This window comes from Anser brachyrhynchus (assembly GCF_964034855.1).
Source record: "Anser brachyrhynchus genome assembly, contig: SCAFFOLD_106, whole genome shotgun sequence".
Taxonomy (NCBI): Eukaryota; Metazoa; Chordata; class Aves; order Anseriformes; family Anatidae; genus Anser; species Anser brachyrhynchus.
Window position 1 is genome coordinate 178,387 of NW_027664005.1, and position 20,048 is coordinate 198,434.

The 20,048-nt window shown below is 42.7% G+C and overlaps 1 protein-coding gene and 1 long non-coding RNA gene across 2 annotated transcripts; one reads left to right on the top strand and one right to left on the bottom strand.

Annotated features, from left to right (window-relative positions):
- Positions 1 to 261: 261 nt before the first annotated feature.
- LOC308186502 lies at positions 262 to 8,432 on the bottom strand. The gene is made up of 2 exons (XR_013944088.1): positions 7,720 to 8,432; positions 262 to 2,237 (listed from the first exon to the last, which is right to left on the bottom strand). It is a non-coding gene; the product is annotated as an uncharacterized lncRNA (long non-coding RNA).
- Positions 8,433 to 13,537: 5,105 nt separating this feature from the next.
- Positions 13,538 to 19,193, top strand: LOC308186495 (zinc finger CCCH domain-containing protein 11A-like). Its single transcript, XM_080608612.1, has 7 exons — positions 13,538 to 14,888; positions 15,626 to 15,688; positions 15,947 to 16,042; positions 16,253 to 16,318; positions 16,832 to 17,212; positions 18,328 to 18,497; positions 18,914 to 19,193. Exons 1-7 carry the CDS (start codon positions 14,816 to 14,818, stop codon positions 18,977 to 18,979), a joined length of 915 nt encoding a protein of 304 aa, XP_080464738.1. The 5' UTR covers positions 13,538 to 14,815; the 3' UTR covers positions 18,980 to 19,193.
- Positions 19,194 to 20,048: the final 855 nt, after the last annotated feature.

Below are 20,048 nucleotides of genomic sequence, written 5' to 3' on the forward strand. Positions count from 1 at the left end.
TGAGGCATCTAATTTTTTTATACTCCTAGGCTAATACATATTTATTACTACTTCTAAAAGAGGCAAGGTTATTATAATTGGTTTCCCGAATCCGACGTCCTTCCAAGTGCACCCGCTTATCAGTCTTTGTTACTTTCTCGGGGGCCGCTCGGACAGGGAGACAGGGAGGCTCATATTTTTCCTCCTTATCTAGTGGTCTCTTGGCCGGCTGTCAGAAGTTACTGCACATTCGTGCAAAGTCAGCAGTTTTTTCTCCGAAGAAATCCCTTTGTTCTTTTCTCGCCTAAACCCAGGCCTCAATGTTAACCCTTCAAAACCCCTTAGTGGCACGAATTGCTGGACCATTTCTTACAATTCCTCCCTTTTTTTTTTTTTTTTTTTTTTTTTTAATCTTCAATTCGTGTCTCTCCTTCAACCTTTGTCAGTAACAATTGGATTTCATCAGTCAGTTCTCGGGGTGTCCACTTTTTAAGCATCATTATCGACACGTCACCTTTTCTCTCCACTGAAGTCATCACAAATTGGGTGCTATTTATTACTCGCCGTATCAACAACGTAAAGCAAGGTATCATACAAGGTATAAACAATAATGTCACTATACCACATAAAAATAAAAACAGCATCCTTTTAACCCATGGTTCACCAGGCAACCATGAAAAGAAATCCCAATCCATACCCTTCCAAGTTTGTACTGGGACGTGGGCTAACTTTCTAATTTCCTTTGTTATCTGCTTGACCACTTTTCCATTATCATCAATCTGTAGACAACAATTAGAATCGTTCAGTTTTCCACATACTCCCCCTTCTTCTGCTAGTAAATAGTCTAAGACCATTCTATGTTGGAATATAGCATTTCTCATTTGAGTGGATTGGTCAGCCAAAAGATCCAAGGCTGTCGCTGTTTGATTTGTTACAACCTCGAGGATAGCTTGCAACCTAATTATTCGGTTCAAATTATAAATAGGTTCTCGGGCTCCTGATATCAACTCATTCGGGTTCCAGGTGGCTGGCCCATAATGCTGTATGATTCTTTCAGGAGGCCATTCATCCTTTCCCCATTTTTGGGCACTACCCCCGGTTAAGGAAGTATCTATAGATCGTTTCACTCTGTTCAGGTCATCATATAATCTTATTCCTAAATGATCTCCTTGTGTTTGTGACAATAAAAAGAACAAGGGTCTTATGTACCCCACATAGCATATTCCCGACCAATTTTCAGGTAGCCTCTTGTAAGCATGTTTGCCACACACCCAATAATGTCCCTTTAGGGCCCATGTCCCATTTGGAAAAGGACCATTCCATCCCTTTTTAGCCCTTGGGGCGTGATAATACAGAGTGTCCTTGTTACCGAGTGGTCCTGTTACAATGTCTGCCCCGTTCGTACTCGTATATGCGCACTTCCAAGCTCCCGCATCGGGTTTCCACTTACAGTCACAATTCAGTTCTCCTTGGTGGCCAGTTATATTATAAGCTGACCAGAAATGCTTAAAGAACACTCGCCTCCCATTCTCATTCTGCCATCTCCAGCGATAGACCCGCACCACATGCTGTTCCTTAGTTGTGTTATCATGTTGACAGTCTAAGATTCGACTATCGAATTGTCCCCCCGCTTGGGCTCTTGCCACAGTTTTACATCCGGATCCAAAAAATTCTCTGTATGAGCATTTCAGCCAAGTCCCATTTCTCAGCTGAACATGTGTGGTGTTCCATTTCCCACTACGTGCTGTACAGTTTATAGGACTACATCCAGGATCGGTACAATCATATCCAGGTGACAGAGTCCAATTGCAAATGCTTTTTCCCACCGCCACTGTTCCTGTTCTGTTCAAGCAGTATACACCCCGAGCTGACGAGTGTAACCGCCATGGGCCTCCTTCCTCTTTCCAAAATTGCGTCCCATTATGAACTTCGCTCAGATTACTGACCCACCACTTGGGTTCAACTGGGCCTGCTACCCAGGGCCAACTTTCAGTTCCCCCCGGTCCTCCACAAATCCAGCAGTTACTAAGGTTAAAGGCCCTAGCCACTTCCTCCCCCAAAGTGAAAAAGTTATTCCTCCATTGTTGCCCATGGCCCAATTGCCCCTGTAAAAACAATACCAGAAAGTATAGCATTTCTTATCCTTTTTCGTCGTCCAATCTTGAGAGTGTGGGAAACGCCTTCAATCATGAGGTCGGGCCCGTTTCAGAGCTTGTGTTACCATTCAGCCCTTCGGGGTGATCCAGCTCCTGGAAAAACTAATCACAATTTCATTATGGGTTTAAGAGATTCTCATGATACTTTTCTCAGGACAACCTGATCTTAGCGCGGGAGAAGTCCGGTCGAGGCCCTCTCACTCGGCAGTCAATACCCATAGGGGTTGCCTCCCTCGGTAGACCATACACACCGCAGTGGAGGGTCCTACCCCGGTCTTGCCTTCTCCCTTTCCTCCCTTCAGACTTGTCCTCTTTATCCAGTGCCCTTAATTCATGCAGAACCTTATTGCTGGGATATCAGTTCCTCTTTAATCTCAGTTTCAGTTCCCCAGGAGTGGACTCAACCCTCCAGGCTTCGGTAGTTATTGGTCCTTTTATTCTGGATGCGTGGGTCCAACCCCTTTCTGCCGTTCTCACAGCTGTTTCAGTAGTAAGTAAAACAAGGTACGGTCCCTCCCATCGGGGGTTCAATGATTCTTCTCTCCAGGTTTTTATTAAGACCTTGTCTCCTGGTTGTATCTTATGAATAGCAAATCCTAAAGGTGGTGTCTGAGTCATCATCCCAATTTCTCTTAGCTCTTGTAATCTCCTTCCAATGGTAATTATGTATTTCTGGATACTATGATCCTCAATTACATTGTTCCCTAGGGGCATCCCTTGAGAATAAGGCATACCATATAACATTTCATATGATGATAATCCAGTCTCACTGTGTGGTTTAGTTCTTATGTTTAAAAGTGCCAATGGTAAGCATTTCGTCCAGGGCAGCTGTGTCTCGATCATTAACTTAGTCAATTGTTGTTTTATTGTTTGATTCATCCTTTCTACTTTCCCTGAGCTCTGTGGGTGCCAGGGAGTGTGGTATTCCCACTGAATACCTAATGATTGACACAACAATTTTATTATTTTAGAAGTAAAGTGTGTGCCCTGATCAGAATCAATGTACTGGATTATCCCATACCTTGGTATTAAATGTTCCAATAAAATTTTTACCACTGTCTGTGCAGTAGCTCGTGCTACAGGATAAGCTTCTACCCATTGTGTTAAATGATCTACGATTACCAATAGATATTTCATTCTCCCTACCTTGGGCAATTCAGTGAAATCAACTTGTACTTTCTCGAAAGGCCTATAAGCTGTTTTTCTCCCTCCCATAGCTGCTTGTCGAAACACTTTCTTATTTATTTTCTGACAAGTTAAACAACCTTGTGTAACTTGTTTCGCTATTTCAAAAATTCCAATGCAACCAAATTGTTTAAGGAAATGATCGCTTAATGCCTTCATACCCCAATGTGTTTGTGCATGTAAACGTTCCAGTATTTGCCTCGCATAGGCTTTTGGCAATATCTCTCGCCCGTCAGGCAGTGTCCATTCTCCTTGTTCTAACTTAGCCCCTATTTTCTCCAATTTTGCTTGTTCTTCAGGGGTAAATTTCTTTTCTTCTCTTTCTCGCCTTTCTTCCTCTCGTATCACATTGATTTTAACAACCTGAGTCCTCAGGGCTGCTTCCTGGGCCTCCTTATCTGCTAGATTATTTCCTCTGATTCGATAATCCAATCCCTTTTGGTGTCCTCTTACATGTACCACTGCTATCTCCTTTGGTTCTCTTAATGCCCTTAAAATTTTTATTATTAACTCTTGATGTATAAGATTCCTCCCTTGAGTATTAATTAGACCTCTTTCTTCCCAAATTTTTCCAAAAGTATGGACCACCCCATATGCATATTTAGAGTCTGTATATATCGTCCCACTTTTCCCTTTTAATAGTTCCAGGGCCCTACATAGGGCATACAGCTCACAAGCCTGAGCTGACCATGATGGGCTCAAAGGTCCGGATTCCACAGGTTCTAAGTTCTTATTAATTATTGCATATCCTGATTTTCTTTTTCCTTCCACTACTCGGGAGGAGCCATCTACAAACAGTGCCTCTCCTTTCTCCAACTCAGCATCCTTTAAATCCGGCCTCACTGTTGTCTGAGTCTCAATTACCTCTAAACAGTTATGTTGTACTCCCTCCTGTGGTTCTCCGAACAAAAATTGTGCTGGGCTCTGAGCAGAGGTTACCCTCAGTTCTAAGTCAGGTGAGTCAATTAGTATTGCTTCATACTTTAGGATCCGACTATCCGTTAACCATTTTTCTGCTTTTTGCTGTAAGACACTTCTAACATTGTGTGGAGTATACACCTTTAAAGGAGCACTAAAGGTAATCTTCCTAACTTCTTCTATTAGTAATGCTGTAGCGACCAGAGCTTGAAGACAAGCAGGCCACCCTCTACTTACTGGATCAAGCAACCTAGAGCAATACCCTACAGGTTTCTTAATCCCTGCCCAATCTTGAGTGAGAACTCCATATGCTGTTTGGTTCGATGTATTTACAAAGAGATAGAAAGGTTTTTCCAGATCCGGAAGGCTCAGTACAGGTGCCTGTATTAAAGCCCTTTTTATTTCCTCAAATTTCTGATCATCCTCTGTGAACCACTTAAGCTGGTTATTAGTTAATTTCTCATATAAGAATTTGACCTTTTCACTGTAGCCTTCAAGCCACGGTCTACAATATCCTAATAATCCCAATACTTGCCGAATTTCCTTTTTAGTTTGTGGGGGTCTTAAAGATAGAATCCCTAATACCCTGTCAGGATCTAATTTCTTTTTTCCCTTACTCAGCCAGTGCCCCAAGTATTTTACTTCCTGTTCCACAAACTGTAATTTCGATCGAGACACCTTTAATCTCCTTTCCCCTAAAAAGTTTAGCAATTTAATAGTAGCTTCTCGGGTTCCCTCTTCAGTTTCTCCTGCTATTAATAGATCATCCACATATTGCAATAATTTGACCCCCCTAGGTAACGTGAAATCTTGTAAAATTTTTTCTAAGGTTTGTCCAAATAGATTTGGTGACTCTGTAAACCCCTGTGGTAGCACAGTCCATCTTAATTGTTGTTTTCGTCCCGTTTCGGGGTCCTCCCACTCGAAGGCAAAATAATCTCTGGATCTCTCATCCAGAGGGCAGGCCCAAAATGCATCTTTCAGATCTATTACACTATACCAGGTATGTTTGGGAGATATGCGACTCAATAAAGTATAAGGATTTGCCACCACAGGGAATTTAGCGAGTGTTCGCTGATTTACAGCTCTCAGGTCTTGCACCATCCTGTATGACCCATCCGATTTTTTTACGGGGAGGATGGGTGTATTATGAGGCGACATGCATGGTTCTAAAGTTCCTTTTCCCAGAAGTCTGTCAACCACAGGTTTTAACCCCTTTCGACCCTCCATTGGTATAGGGTATTGTTTGACTCGGATTGGACGATGGGGATCCATTATTTGAATATTTATGGGGTCCATTTCTATGCTTCCGGTCTCCCCCTCCTTATACCATACTAAAGGGTTAATGACTTCTTCATCTTTTTGTGTCAAAGTGTATAATTTAATCTGCAATTCGTCCCCTTGACTCTGAATGCTCAAATTCAATCTTAAAATCAAATCTCTCCCCAGTAAATTGTACTCCGCTTCAGGGAGCAAAAGAAAATCATTAACATAAGTTTTCTTCCCAGTTTCTACTTTTACATTCTTCAAGACAGGCACTCTAAAAGGCTCTCCTTTTGCCCCTATTACTGACATATAATTGTTCCCTTCCTCTACTCCTTTTGGAAGTTTTTGAATAGTAGATTTTTCAGCTCCTGTGTCCACTAAAAACAAAACTTCCTCTTTATGGGGACCAATTAGTAGTTTTATCAAGGGCTCCGTTGATGTTGACGTCCCCAGAAGATACAGCCCCTGACACCCCTATTCTTCTTTGAATGTTTTCTCATCTTGTTCCCGCTTACGACAGTTCCTCTGAATGTGTCCCTTCTTGTTACAATAGTAACAAGCGGGAATGGTGTACTTCTCTCGACAAGACTGCCCCCTAGGGGCTTTCTCTATTCCCTTCTCCCTCCTTTCTCCGGACAGAGTCTTATTTCTCTGACTTTCTCTTACTGCTGCTACAAAAATCTTAGCTTTTGCTTTTTGTTTTTCCTCATCTCTCCTAACATATACTTTCTGTGCTTCCCTAAGTAACTCTTCTAATCCCCTCTCTTGCCAATCTTCCAGCTTCTCTAATTTCCTCCTTATGTCCCCCCAGGATTTAGCTACAAATTGCGTTCTAAGGAGTGCAGTTCCAGCCACTGTATTCGGGTCAATTCCAGAGTACATTTGTAAACTTCTCCTTAATCTCTCCAACCATTCTGTTGGAGATTCGTCTTTCCCTTGTTGCTCATTAAATGCTTTATTAATGTTTTGCCCTCGGGGAACAGCTTCCCTTATTCCCTGTATGATTAATGTTCTCAAATCCCTCATATTCTGCCTTCCTTGGGGTTGTTGATGATCCCAGTGGGGATCCACGTTTGGCCATTTTTGGTCTCCTGGGGGTCCTGCCTGATTCTGTCTCTCCCACATTCTCATTCCAGCTTGCCTAATCATTCCTTTTTCCTCGACAGTAAATAAGATCCCTAAAATGGACTGTATTTCTTCCCAGGTATAAGTATTGGGACCTAGGAATTGGTCCAGTCTTTCAGCTACTCCGAGGGGGTCATCTAATAAGGCCCCCATTTCTTTCTTGAAATTCCTTACATCTGTGGTATTTAAGGGGACTGCCACAAACCCAATGCCTCCCTGATTGCCCCCCAGGGGTACCTCTCTTAAGGGATATAGAGAAGCTCCCTCAGATGTGGCAGTTCTACTTCTCGTACATGCAGCCGGGGGTCGGTCTGATTCCGGTGCTGTCGGCGGTGGAGATATCACAGCTGCCGGAGGTGGGGCCACTGCCAGAGGTGGATTGTTAGAATATAGAGGTGGTAAATTATCTAATGGCTCCCATTTATCCTCTTTTTCTTTTTCCCGTTTTTCTTCTCCTTTTTCAAACTCCTCCTCTGTTTTTAGTGTAAATACTGAGGCTGGAAAAGGACGTGAAGTCCTGATCCATAACCTTGCATAATCACTTTCCTCCTGACTAAAAGGTTCCTTTGAGTTAACATGTAGATTTAAAGCCTGGCAAACCCAGTCTTCAAAAGATCCGAAAATAGGCCAAAAGACATGTGGTCTTAAAGGCTCCTTTGGCCATTCTATCATACAATACTGAATCATTTTTACTTTGCTTTTTCCTTTTCTGGGGCCCCTATAGTTCCAATTTCTAATCATTATCCCTAATGGACTTTCTGGTGGTATGTCTGGTAATTTGCTCCCTTTTCTCTGGTCCCGGGTCTTCGATTTAATCTGACCCATCTAGGAATTTTACTGTGGCAATTCCTACAGCCCTTGGTTGCCTTAGTGAGAGTGTCTTGCAGGGGGTTTAGGACCTATCACCCACCCACGAATCCTATAGGAATCGCTTCGGTCCTTCACCGGCCAAGTCCCTCGCGGGAGATTGGAACCGCGGTTAGAAGACCTCCACAATCGCTTCGGAACTACGTTCCGTCTCAATCACACTCTCACACACACAGGCAACCGAATCCCACCCAACCGAACGGTATACACATTAAATACTTACGACTCCGTCGTCTTCGTTCGGATCTTCGCGCGCAGAATTACGGGCAAAATATAGTGCTGCAGCCGGCAAAAGGGAGCTCATAAAAATCTAAATCTTTGCTTGCCCTTATTCAGGTTCGAGATGGCATTAGTCCCGACCTGACTCGAACAGGAGCCACCAAATGGTGGGGGCGCCCCTCCTAGATCAAGTCAGAATTCAGGAACCAAGACCATCCCGGACGAGCCCCCAATTGTTATAAATGACTGAGTCCCAAATAGGATTGCAATCAAAGTTTACAATTTATTAAATGAATAGAGGCAAGCAAACAGCGCTGGGTGCGCCGGGAGTCTCTGCTCCACCAGGACGCACACCCGTTACGTGAGGCATCTAATTTTTTTATACTCCTAGGCTAATACATATTTATTACTACTTCTAAAAGAGGCAAGGTTATTATAATTGGTTTCCCGAATCCGACGTCCTTCCAAGTGCACCCGCTTATCAGTCTTTGTTACTTTCTCGGGGGCCGCTCGGACAGGGAGACAGGGAGGCTCATATTTTTCCTCCTTATCTAGTGGTCTCTTGGCCGGCTGTCAGAAGTTACTGCACATTCGTGCAAAGTCAGCAGTTTTTTCTCCGAAGAAATCCCTTTGTTCTTTTCTCGCCTAAACCCAGGCCTCAATGTTAACCCTTCAAAACCCCTTAGTGGCACGAATTGCTGGACCATTTCTTACATCTTCCTTCAGCAAAGGCAAAGTTTATGACACTTGTTGGCATGTATTTCCAGACCCCCAGCTACCGTGACTGTAGTGCATCTGTAATTCTTTTGTACAAAAAGAGTTCAAAATCTCGTAACGCAAAAACTTTACTAGCACCCTGGAGAAAAAAGAAATCTAAAACTCTTGCCAACTTCTATTACAGACCTGCTGAGTGCACCAGAGTTACTCATTTTTATTCAGGCTTTCAGGGGCTAGTTCAGTTGGTTTCTGTTCAGCACTTGGATCGCCATATTGGCAGATGTCAGTTAAAAAAAAAAAAAAAGCTTTGGAGATCTTTTTTAAAATGAGACTGCTTTTTATGGCATTTAGGGCTGTGAGGTATCCTTGGTTTTTGCTTTCTTCCCATTCCTTAGACCAGATCCATTCATACCCTGAACAGCGTTCTGGGTCTGTTCAGGAAAATGGAAGGCAACAAGCAAAATGATGAGCGCCTTGGGCATTCAAAAGAGCTCAATCTGGAAAAGATTTCAAGTCCAACTTCCATGCTAAGGAGCACCAGTAATTTTTAGAAGTAGATGCAGAGGAATCTGCATGGCACTAAGTGTGTTTCTGAAGGTGCTAAAGGTCGGAAGTGACGATTCCTCTCAATACTAAAGAAGAGAAGGAAACCTTGCACTTAACTACTGTTTTTATTCCCTTTGTCAAGCAGTCAAAACCAACAACTAATACGAGAACCCAACTTTTCCCCTCTTTACTTTAGATTTGGGAAAATTCCCTGCCAAAATAATACTTCCTGGAAAATTCACTAGTGTTTGTGTGAGTAAAAGGTTCCAACCTTTTATTATTAATTTGTAAGAACTATTTCATCCGCTTTTGTCCAGAAGAGTCAGAAATAATTTGCACAGAAATGTGCAGCATTTTAATGAAAGGATTCAGAATCACTCTAATTTGAACTTTATCTGGTCTGGTTGCAGGTTTTATGACATTTAGTATCTTAAAAAAAAATCAAAATATCTGACTTCACATCAGAAAAAAAAACCTGCTTGTGGCTAAATAAAATCTGTTGCAGCTCTGGTCATTGAAAAATCATTGGCTGTTAAATTGGACCTAAGTCATCTTTTCTAACCTTTCATGATCTTGCAGCAATGGATGATGATGGATATATGGATTAGGGAACAGCACGTGATGGCAAACCTGTGGTATTTGCTACAGCGCAGAAAGAAAACAAATTGCTTCCAAAAAATCAAACTAATTCAAAATTCTTGGTATCATGCAGCCATGCCACTGGCAAAGTGAGCACTGCCCTGCCTCTCAAAGCTTGCTGTATCCTTGATCTGCTGTCTTCCTGCTGTTAATTGATTGCAACTCTACGTGTCTGATCAGGGCTACGAGTTGTTCTCCATATGGATACCATACAACATATACTGTGCACGCTTGTGTGTATAGGTATGTTTATCCTGTATGCATGTACATATGTATGCATATTTGTGTGCTGGCCCCCAGATCACTCATGGTATAAAGCATTGGCCTCGAAGGCATACTCATCAAAATATTTGGTAGATCCTCCATTTTTTTCTAGTTCCCTCAAAATGAGAGAGTTTTTACGCGCTCTCTGTGTCAAAAAGGCAAAACTTCTGATTTCCACTGTCGCTCTCGCTAACTTTCTATCACTCACTCCTCGTGTGTGTGTCTAAACACATATGTGTGTATGCGTATGCACATTTGTGTATTTCTATGCACTGGTGTGTTTTTTGCTGTACAGGTAATAAAGACGGGGAAAGGTTTTAGTGTTTTCTTAATAGGTGAAGAAATCTTGAAGACCAGAGATTGGAACATACTGAATTTTGAATAAAAAAAAAAAAAAAAAGAGTCAAATTGTCTGGCTGTGGAAGATGGATCCTCATTTTTGCAGCCACTTTGAATCACGAGTTCATCTCTAAATGCACTGTTTTTTTTTGTTTTTGTTTTGTTTTGTGGGGGTTTTTTTTTGGTTTTTATTTTTTGAAGAGCTAACTAACCCTGGCTGTCTCCAGTCTGAGAGAGTGTTCAGATGGACTTGCTTCCTCCATTAGTTATAAGCTGTTTAAAAGCACATCCTACGTTTGAATTGTGGATGAGAGGTTCCCTTGGCAAAGTGGAGAGGCAAATTCTTCCTACCCCTTTATCATTAATTCACGGATTCAGTGTTGGTTCGGCCTCCAGGAGAAGTTAACTGGAAGTCTTTGAAGATCAATAACTTTGCTGAGGTTGTCCAGGTAGGTGAACTCGAAGACCCACAGTGACTGGAACATGCTATTTAACGCGTCATACTGCGTTCTGTAGAAGTTACTCGTAGCCATAGTTGATCATTGCCTTGCATGTATGATCAGGTGGTTTTTGAAGAAGTGACTCCATTTTCAGGCTTCCAGGTGTGCTCCAAGGCATATTATTGAGGACGTGGAAGAGAACACTTGCTGACAAAGCTCCTGGCAGCTTTACAGAACTTTAGTTTAATATTGTGTTAGTTCCCGTAACAGCTGATTTCAAGGCATTGCTCTCCTCAAGAGACTAATTTGATGAACAGAAGAAAGCTGGAAAAATGCTTGTTACTCATTATTTTTCACTTGTTGGTACTTTGTTTAGGGTTACTTTTAAAAAGAAGATTTCACTGATCACAAGCCAGTGGAAGACTTTCAGCCCAAGCAAGGGTGAAGACAGCTCTCTCCAAGAGCAGAGGAAGTCGCTGTGGAGAGAACCCGAGCTTGTTATCAGAACTTGTCGGCATGTCTAAACAAGGAGACGATTGCTACTTCTATTTCTATTCTACCTGTACCAAGGTATGGCTGGGTTTCTTTTGCTTTGCTTTGCTTTGTTTTTTTGTTGGTTTTTTTTTTTTTTTCATTTTTTTCAGGAAGGGGTAGAGTAGGAGGAGGAGGCACACTGGTCTTTGGTTAACGTGATAACCAGATAGATTCTGAATTCAATCGTAGCAACCTGAGGCAGTAGCATGGACGTTTTTGAGGCTGTACTATATTTTCCTTGTTGGTTTCCTTTTGGTTACAGGGAGACAACTGTTCCTTCCGCCACTGCGAAGCTGCTCTGGGGAACGAGACAGTCTGCACGCTGTGGCAGGAGGGTCGTTGTTTCAGGAATGTCTGCCGATTCAGACACATGGAAATTGACGTGAGTGCCTAAAGATGTGTTCTCAAAATAAATCAACAAAAGCATTTTTCAGTGCTGTAGGTGTGCTGATTGTGCTTTTGCAGGATAGAGTCATTTGCTTTGGAATTACACTGGTTTCTGTTAGCAGGGGAGGGGGTGGGAGGAAGGAGAGGGAAATAAAATCAATGCCTTAGGTATGTCTTAGCAAGATTTTCTTTTATTAGACGCCGACAGTATTGTCTCAACAGATGCAGAATAACCGCTAACTAGACTGCTAAAACCTGCTGGAGCAGGGGGGTAATAAACAGGCTGTACTAGCCTCCTGAGAGCAGGCTTGATAATGATCTATCAGGTCTCTTGTGTCCCGGAGTCCTTCAGATAATGCTGTTCTAGCTGCCTGGGCTAGGAAGCAGTGGGGAAAGTTAAAGGTGCAGAAGAACGAAGTCTCCAAGAAGTAGTTCTGGATAGAGTTAACGTAGGCAATTTAAGATGTTCTTTTTCCCTCTGAATAATCCTAGTATAATCCTAGGTGTATTAGTTTAACCCACCCTAAACTGATGTCTGAGAGTGCCTGTCTTCTCAAACTGAATGATGACAGGGCTAAACGTGCATAGTGGTTACAGCTTCTGCAAACTTTGTGAATATGCCCGGAAATACTATACTTCCGTGATAAACTGACCTTTGGAATGATGTTTCAGCACTGTATTGTGACAGCCCTATCGCTGTCGTGACCTGGAACTGTGCATCTCTTTGCAAACCTTAGGTGCATGTTATCACGAGCTTGTCTTTCTTTCTGTCTTCAGAAAAAGCGCGATGAGATTCCCTGCTACTGGGAGAAGCAGCCAGTAGGCTGTCAGAAAGCCAACTGTGCTTTTCATCACGCAAAGGGACGTTACATCGATGGAGTCTTCTTACCACCAAGCAAGAGTGAGTTTAGGTCCTTTTTCTTTAAGTATTGAAGAATTAATTTTGCATATTACTTAGTGGGTGCCAATAGTGTAGGAGACATCAGGTAACCGTCCATTTGTGAGTGCAGGAAAAGGTCTGCAGCCCTAGGTGGTCAGCTAAACCGAGTGTACTGCTGCTGTACTGCTGGTATTTGTTTTCTGCTTTCATGCTCAGCTTCTCTCTGCTTTGTGTGATATTTGCCTTGCAGTTTGCTTTCTGTTGTTTCGTCCTCTGCTGGGTGGTAGGGAGATGTGTTGTTGTTTGAAGGCAAGTCATTGTTCACGGTGTAAACAGTGGCGGGATGGGCAAAAGGAGATGCTGAATTCATTGTCTGTGCAGGTTATCTGCCTTAGCTACCATCTTCGTGCATTGTGGTCAAAGTTTTAAACTGCCATATTACTGATGATCCTCCTCTTCCTCTAGCTACACTGCCAAGTCCGCCTGAGTCCGCGGACGATGATTTGAAAGTGGCTCAGATGTCACTGCAGCAAAACAAACTTTCTGTCCAGTCCAATCCCTCTCCATAGCTAAGGCGGGTGATGAAAGTGGAAAACTCGGAAAATGTCCCAAGCCCTACACACCCTCCAGTTGTAATCAATGCTGCAGATGATGATGAAGATGATGATGGTGAGCATGGTTTGGTTCTTGGAAGGAATTTGTGCTGTAAATGATTGTGTAAGTCTTTGGTTCTTGGAAGGAATTTGTGCTGTAAATCAATGTATAAATCACAGATGACCTGAGGTCTGACTAGCGATAGGGCAGGCAGTCTGGTCAGGTCACTGGTGGCTTTGTCTGGCAGTCAGTGGACAGAACCTGAAATGTTGGAGGAAAGCTTAGAACCCCTCTTGGCTTTAGTTGGTCTGTTGTGTAAAGCTCTATGTGAAACTAGGAAGGAAATTCCTTTTTTTTTGTCTGAAGAGTAATATGTTGTGTAGTAGTTAAAGCTGCAGAGAGAATCTAGAGTCCTAGATGTTTTGTCCTAGGGTAGTCTACTTACGAGTTCATCAGGTCAGTGTAGCTGTATTAAAAAAAAAAAAAAAAAAAAAAAAAAGCTTTTTTATAGGAACCATGGACTGAAGTGTCATTGCATGAGCTACATAATCACGAACAATCTGGCCTATGCATAACTGAATAGATTTTTCCCCTTCAGACCAGCTTTCTGCGGAAGGAGAAGAAACTAAAACTCCCGTCCAGCAACCAGCTGAGGAAGGCCAAAATGGATTACGGATGATTTCCACTCGGAAAGCCAGTGCTACTACTGCTAAACAAGGTATTCCAGCACCTGTAGTAGGATAAATCGGAAGGAGAACTTGACAATTAACTCAAAAGCAATGTGGCGTAAAAACACAACAGAATGTAGGGGTGCTGAATGGACTCGGTTATTTCCATGATCTCATTTCTCCCTGATACCATCATGTGCCCATTGGGTCAGAAAGTTGAACTCCTTTTCTTTCCTTTTGGAGAACAAAACAGGGTCACAGCATGGAGTTTAAATGGCTGCACGTGCAGCCTGGCAACCACTGTTGAAAGCCATATCTAACGATAGAGGGATCTAATATCACGTAAATGGATTAAAATTAAAACTACAGTTTTTACCCTGAAGGGTGAAAGGAGGGGCAAAATGCCATTGATTCTATGGTTGTTTCACTTGTGAGGAGTGTTGACAGGGTTTATTCTAAATACTTCTGAAAGTTCCTGAGCACTAAGAAGCCTGAGGATCTGTGGTCCTCAGTGAGTGCCTCTAAGCCTTAGTCTCATTAACTGTTTTCTGTTTTCAGAGGACGGTCTGAATTTTGGAATAAAAACACTTGAAGAAATCAAATTGCAGAAAATGAAGGAAAAAACTAAGAGACACGGTGGTGAGTTAATATTCCCTACTTTCTTACCCTCTTCACCTTCATCCTGTGTGATGATTTTTCTTTCAAAAAAAAATTCTTCCAGTAATACCGGGTAGCTGGCTATGCTTTGGTGAATCCAACTATTTGCCAAAGAAGTGAAATTTGATTGGCTTCAGAATGGCAGGTGATGGTGGCTGGGAGCTGCTTGAGGGATAGACTTCCATGTTTAGCTGGGGGCATCGAGCAACCTGATTCTCAGCCAGCTGGTATTCTAGATGGGAATTCCAAGGGCAACCAGAGGCAAATTAGTCACCTCTCTTATTTGCATGCTCTGGTCACTGTATGTTTGACAGTAATGAATAATTACAGTTTTTTGTTCTTCGTGATAGTTTTTTCTGTTTGGTAAACTTCCTTATGTTTTGCTTGCTCTGAGCAGAAGGTCCTTCAAGATCTTCTCTTCCTCCCGTCGATTCTATGATTTTTCCTGCTCCGGAAAAGGAAAATGTCCGGACAGTGGTGAGAACTGTGACACTGTCTACAGAGGAAGGTAATAATTAATGCTTTTGTTTTGATTTCATTACTCCTAAACTGGAAGGTTAAGCAAGACGGAAGGCAATTCACCCCTGTTAGCCTCCTGGTGCTGCCGCCTTCTGTTCAAAACATGCTTTTATGCTGAAAGTCCCTGGTTGTACTGGAAAGCTTTGGTGCTCAGGTTAAGTGCAGTAGCAGGAGAAAGAAAAAAATGTGTCAGTATGCAAATAGGGGGATAACTGAAAAACAGGAGAGTAATGAGAAGAAAGAGCTCTAGAGGACAGTGCTATGTAAGAAGCAATTTCTGAAGCTTTAAAGAGGCTGACAGTGGCACGTGTGGACAGTAGTGCGATAGGAGTCTGTGTATAAATTATATTGTTTAGAGTTGTGCAAATTCCTTTGAAAGGGAAAGAAGTGAAGAAGTACTTTTACTCATAGACATTCACCTTAGAAAGGAATATTTCTCAGCATTTGTACCTAATAATATTCTGCTTGCTTATGCAGCTCTGTTCTGCACAAAGTATAGCTGTCAAGCAGACTCAGATTCATTCTCGACTACATTCAGCTGGAATTTGAGGCAAACACTGAGACTATGGATACTTTTTCTAAGTTAATTATAGTTGTAATATGAGTTTGTGTGGTTTAGCTGTCAAAACAGTGTCTTGCTGGGTTTTTTTGGACATGGGCTAACAGTATACTATTTCTATTGGCTACTGGTCTCTATGAAATAGAAAAATTTTACTTTTGTTTTAGGGGAGGAACCTGTGGTTCGACTAGATCTTGCTGAGAAACAAGGAAAACGGAAAGCCTCCGTGGGTAAGAACTTTTTATGAGCTGTTATTTAGGTGCCGCCTTCTCTATATGACTGCATCGAAGAGTATTTTTGACGTGTGAGAGGAAAATGCGTTGCAGTGGAGATCTGTGTTGACTGCAGAAATGGCAAAAAAACCATTTAGCAGCTGAAAGGCAATTTTATGAAAATATGCTTGAAAAATAGAAGCTTGTGGTTGACTGTTCTCAAATCTTCCTGCAAAGAAATGTTCTTAAAATATTCCTTGTTTTCTCTGTCTGAAGCTGATGTAAGCGCCCTTCCCGTGAAGCGCAGCCTTGCTGAAAGGCTGGGGAAGAAGGTGGAGGTTCCGGGAAATGCTGACAAAGCACCAAAGAGAGGTACAGCTACTAAACAGGCATCTGGATGTGATTCACGGGTTTTGTATTTAGGCTCTCTGTTTGTCCTTTTCCTGCGATGTTTCTTTTTGCATGTTGGCTGAGGTCTTAATCACCGGGATTCAAAGTTACCTTTCCTGCCTTGTTTTCGAATGTGAACACAAAGTTGACGTTTATGCAGCCTCCCTAATTTGGTCTTTTTCTGTTTTGCAGTTCAAGTTCCCAAGTCTGTGAAGGAGAGACTAGGATTACCTTCTCAACGGACTAGTACTGCGAAAGGTAACAACTGGCTATTAAATATACTTTCTCCTTCTTCCTTTCCGTGAACTTAGACCGTTTTCATACAGCCCTAAAAAGGAATTCAAGTGAAAACAAAGAACTGGTTCCTCTTGCTCGAGTGCTGAAGCTCTTCTGACAGCCACTATCAGAAATCTGCCTCTAGGTGTGTGTTTATTTTCCGCTTGTGCCTTGTCAAGGTTTTAAGCTGCTTCTGTGAACCATCATATACAATTAGAATAGAGCCACTGCCGGGAGCAGGAATTTGAAATGCAGTCTGAAAAAGTAATCAAGTAAACTAGCATTTCTGTGTAGCAACTCTCTCTGGATAGGGCTGGTCTTCAAAATACAACAAGTGGCTCAGAGGAGGAGGAGAATGTTAGGCTATTGTCCTAAGATGGGTTATTGGGAACGCTCAGGCTTAGTTTTCCTTAGTACTGTGACAAATTTTGGAGACTTAAACTATTGTTGGACTCTCTTTAAATGCTGGTGCTTCTCATTTCTTGATGATGACAGGGAAGGCTGCTAAGCCAAAGGGAGAGATCCATGTGAAAACACTGGAGGAAATCCATCGTGAGAGAGCTCTTCGAGAAAGTCAAGCCAAAGCCCAGGCTGAATGGCATGGTAAAACCAAAGATCCCAGCGCAGGGGCAAAAATTGAGGGTGAGCCCAAGAAGCAGAGTGTGCTCACTCTTTCCGGGCCCAGCAAAGTGCAGTCGAAGGAGCCGGCAGGTAAAGCCAAGCCAGAAGGAGAAGTGCGTGTTAAAACCCTGGAAGAAATAAAGCGCGAGAAAGCTCTGCGGATGCAGCAGAGTGGAGGAAATGTGCCAGCTCCCCCAGCACAACCTGGACCTGCCCCAGCCGGGCAGAAATCGTTATGGAACACAAAGCTATCAGGTAATAAGATGCTTTAATACCTGCCCCGGTGAGGTGCTTCCCATATTGAGCAAGTTCCATTTGCTCAGGATCTGCTTTGCTTTTTCCTTCAATGCGGAGGATAAAAGAGTTTAAGGCTACAAAGTTCAAAGGCAAAGAAGGGCCAGAACGTGCAACCATGTCTGTTTTCGTTAATTACGTGATGGTATTCTGTATTTCCCACTAGAAAATTAACACATTGAGGGGCTTTTTAGTCTAATTTTGGTATTCTGTTTTTTTCTGCCATCTGTTTATGGTATGAAGTCCTCCCTGTGTTGAGTTCAAGTTCACCTTCCTCTTTGGCATGTGTTGCTTAGCTTGACACGTGTATGTGTTTGTAAAGCATGCATCAGCATCTTAATGTGGGGGGCCAGTTTCTGTCAAAAATGACAGAGGATCAAAGGCCTCGTTGTTAAGATTATATCAACTTTGTAAAATGAGATTGTGTGAGGGAGATAAGGAGGGCTTAAAGGCTGCATGCACTGCACATTGTAGCCTTTCTCTCTGTCTCACGGGACACGAGGAAATAAACACACAAAGAAAACAAGTACCCAGCTTTCTTTCGTTTCTTCTCCTGCCAGCCAGACGTTAGGTCAGGAATGGGAGACTAGAATATGACTCTACAAATTTGGATTTTGTAGAACAACTTAATAAATTTTGTGGGACATCACTGCAGGGGAGAGGAAGCTGGTACAACAGTTGCATACACTCTCTTGTCTTACTATACCTGCTGCTTTTCCTTTCCTAGAGGGAGCAAGACTTTAAATACAAAAGCTGTCAACATTTGTGAATCTTACTAGACTTCATACAACGTCTTAGAGTATTGCTTGCACTTGGGATCGCTCTGTGTCTGAGTTTCCCTCGTCCTGGATTATGATTTACTGTAGCCATTCACTTTCTTTGTTCCTTTGTATGGATTGTTGGTAGACGGAGTTTACTATGTGGAAGATATTGCTGAGAATCCAGGCAATGGCAGTGTAATTCTGCTGGCCAAATACAGTTAACTGTGTAGAAGGGCCGTGGAAATGAGGAAGAGAACGTGGATTTTTCATGAGGCAGAGCAAGACTGTATCAGTTCTCTCTTCCTTTTACTCTAGCCAACTTTAACATGTTTGCGAAGCCTTGGGATGGGAAAGTCGCTTCCCCCAAGAAGAAGGCACTGAAACGTAAGGCACCTGGCAGTTTTCCCTCTGCTGTAGCAGCTGTGAAACCACGGACTGCCTCCGACGCTGACACAATGGGACCTCCAGCCAAAAAAGCAGCTATGGTAAGGACAGGGGCTAATGCAGAAATGGATCCCTTGTAAAATTTATACCCTCCTCTAGGAGAAAAGATGGAAAACTCAAATGTTCTACAGGCCTTCTGTTTCCTTTTAAATCCAGTAGCTGCCTACAGAATTCTTGTAGTACCCTTCCATATTTATTAGATTAATGGCACTATTTACTTAGTCCTCTGTGATTCTGTGATTTCTCTGGTGTGGAGGATTTTGTCCATTAATGCTGTGTTCTTAAAAGACACAAGATCATTAGTAACCTCCAAGTGAATATTAACTTTCTTCAGGAGCACCTTGGTTTTGTATTTTGGCTAAGGCTCCGCAATGCCAGAGGAGAAGCAGCATGGAGGAAAAAGCTAGTAAGGAATCTTTTACCCATGAGTCCTAAACACTGTTTTGCTGCTTTCTAGGCTGTTCCAGCCACGCTGGAGCACGTCCCAGCCACCAGACTTGAAGAAAATCCCCAAAACAGGTGATGACCACAACTTGTTCTTTTTCTCAATCGGTGTATATCCCCAGTGAAACATAAGTTCTGTCACAGGTGGGGAAAAAAGGAGGGTTCTGAGATAATTAAAGCCCAAATCCATCAGAGGATAAGTCACTTATTTATCTTATAAGATAAATAAGTCACGTGAAATGACTTTCTAGCAGCTAGCAGGAATGCTTAATTAGACTTACTTTCTTTAAATGCTGCAAGTCGGTACAGCTTTCCAGTGACTTCTTGCTCTGTCTGAATACCTAAATGAGGATGAGGTGAAGTTCTTCTACTTCCTCATGAGGTGATAAATGATGAGTAGTGTCCTCTGCCTTTTGGTCCTCAAGAATGCCACCCGAACAAACATACAAGGTGACAAGAGTGCAGGGAGAGCAGAGGGAAGTGATGGCTGCAGATCAGCTTCCTGTAGTGGGGAGCAAACTCTGCTGAGTGTGCCGTGGGAAAAATGACTAACTTAGTAAACAGATATTTGCAGATGGAGACTTCTTAACATTTTTACAGGAAAATTAAGCAAGGTGGCAAAGTGCCTCTTGCTACAAAAATTGAACCATCTCTGCTAGACTCCGGGTGCTCTGGCTTCACAGAGAAACCCCCAAACTGAAAAATGTACCTGCTAATATATTGGGCTCTAAATGTAGCCCTGGGTTAATTGAATAACAATCCCTGGGTAAGATTGAAGTGCAGGAGGGGTTGGCTACGGTTTTAAGAGCCGGTTTGCAGAAAAGGGATTTCCCGTTAAGAAATGGCATATACTGATTGTTCTCTTCCTTGCTCTGCCAAGACCTGAAGCACATCTTGGAAGCCAGGCAGAATCCGTGGAGCCAATGGAGTTCTCAAGCTCGACTTCAGCTTCTTCCCAGCTAGAAGAAGCAAGGACACGCCGGCTGAGTTCCACAGGCAACGCGCCCGTATCTGTAGACGAGGATTTAGAGATGCTACTTTGGGAACTCTCAGACGGCATACTGGAAGCCGAGCTCGACTTGGACCCAGGGAAGGATGAGGATGACCTCCTCCTTGAGCTTTCCAAGATGATTGATGATTGAACTGCA

Bases quoted from the DNA above. Each gene is read 5' to 3' on its own strand.
- LOC308186495 (XM_080608612.1), top strand. From the start codon at position 14,816: ATGATTTTTCCTGCTCCGGAAAAGGAAAATGTCCGGACAGTGGTGAGA. The intron at 14,889-15,625 runs GTAATAATTAAT...CTTTTGTTTTAG, and splicing joins GACACTGTCTACAGAGGAAG to GGGAGGAACCTGTGGTTCGA. The intron at 18,498-18,913 runs GTAAGGACAGGG...GCTGCTTTCTAG, and splicing joins CAGCCAAAAAAGCAGCTATG to GCTGTTCCAGCCACGCTGGA.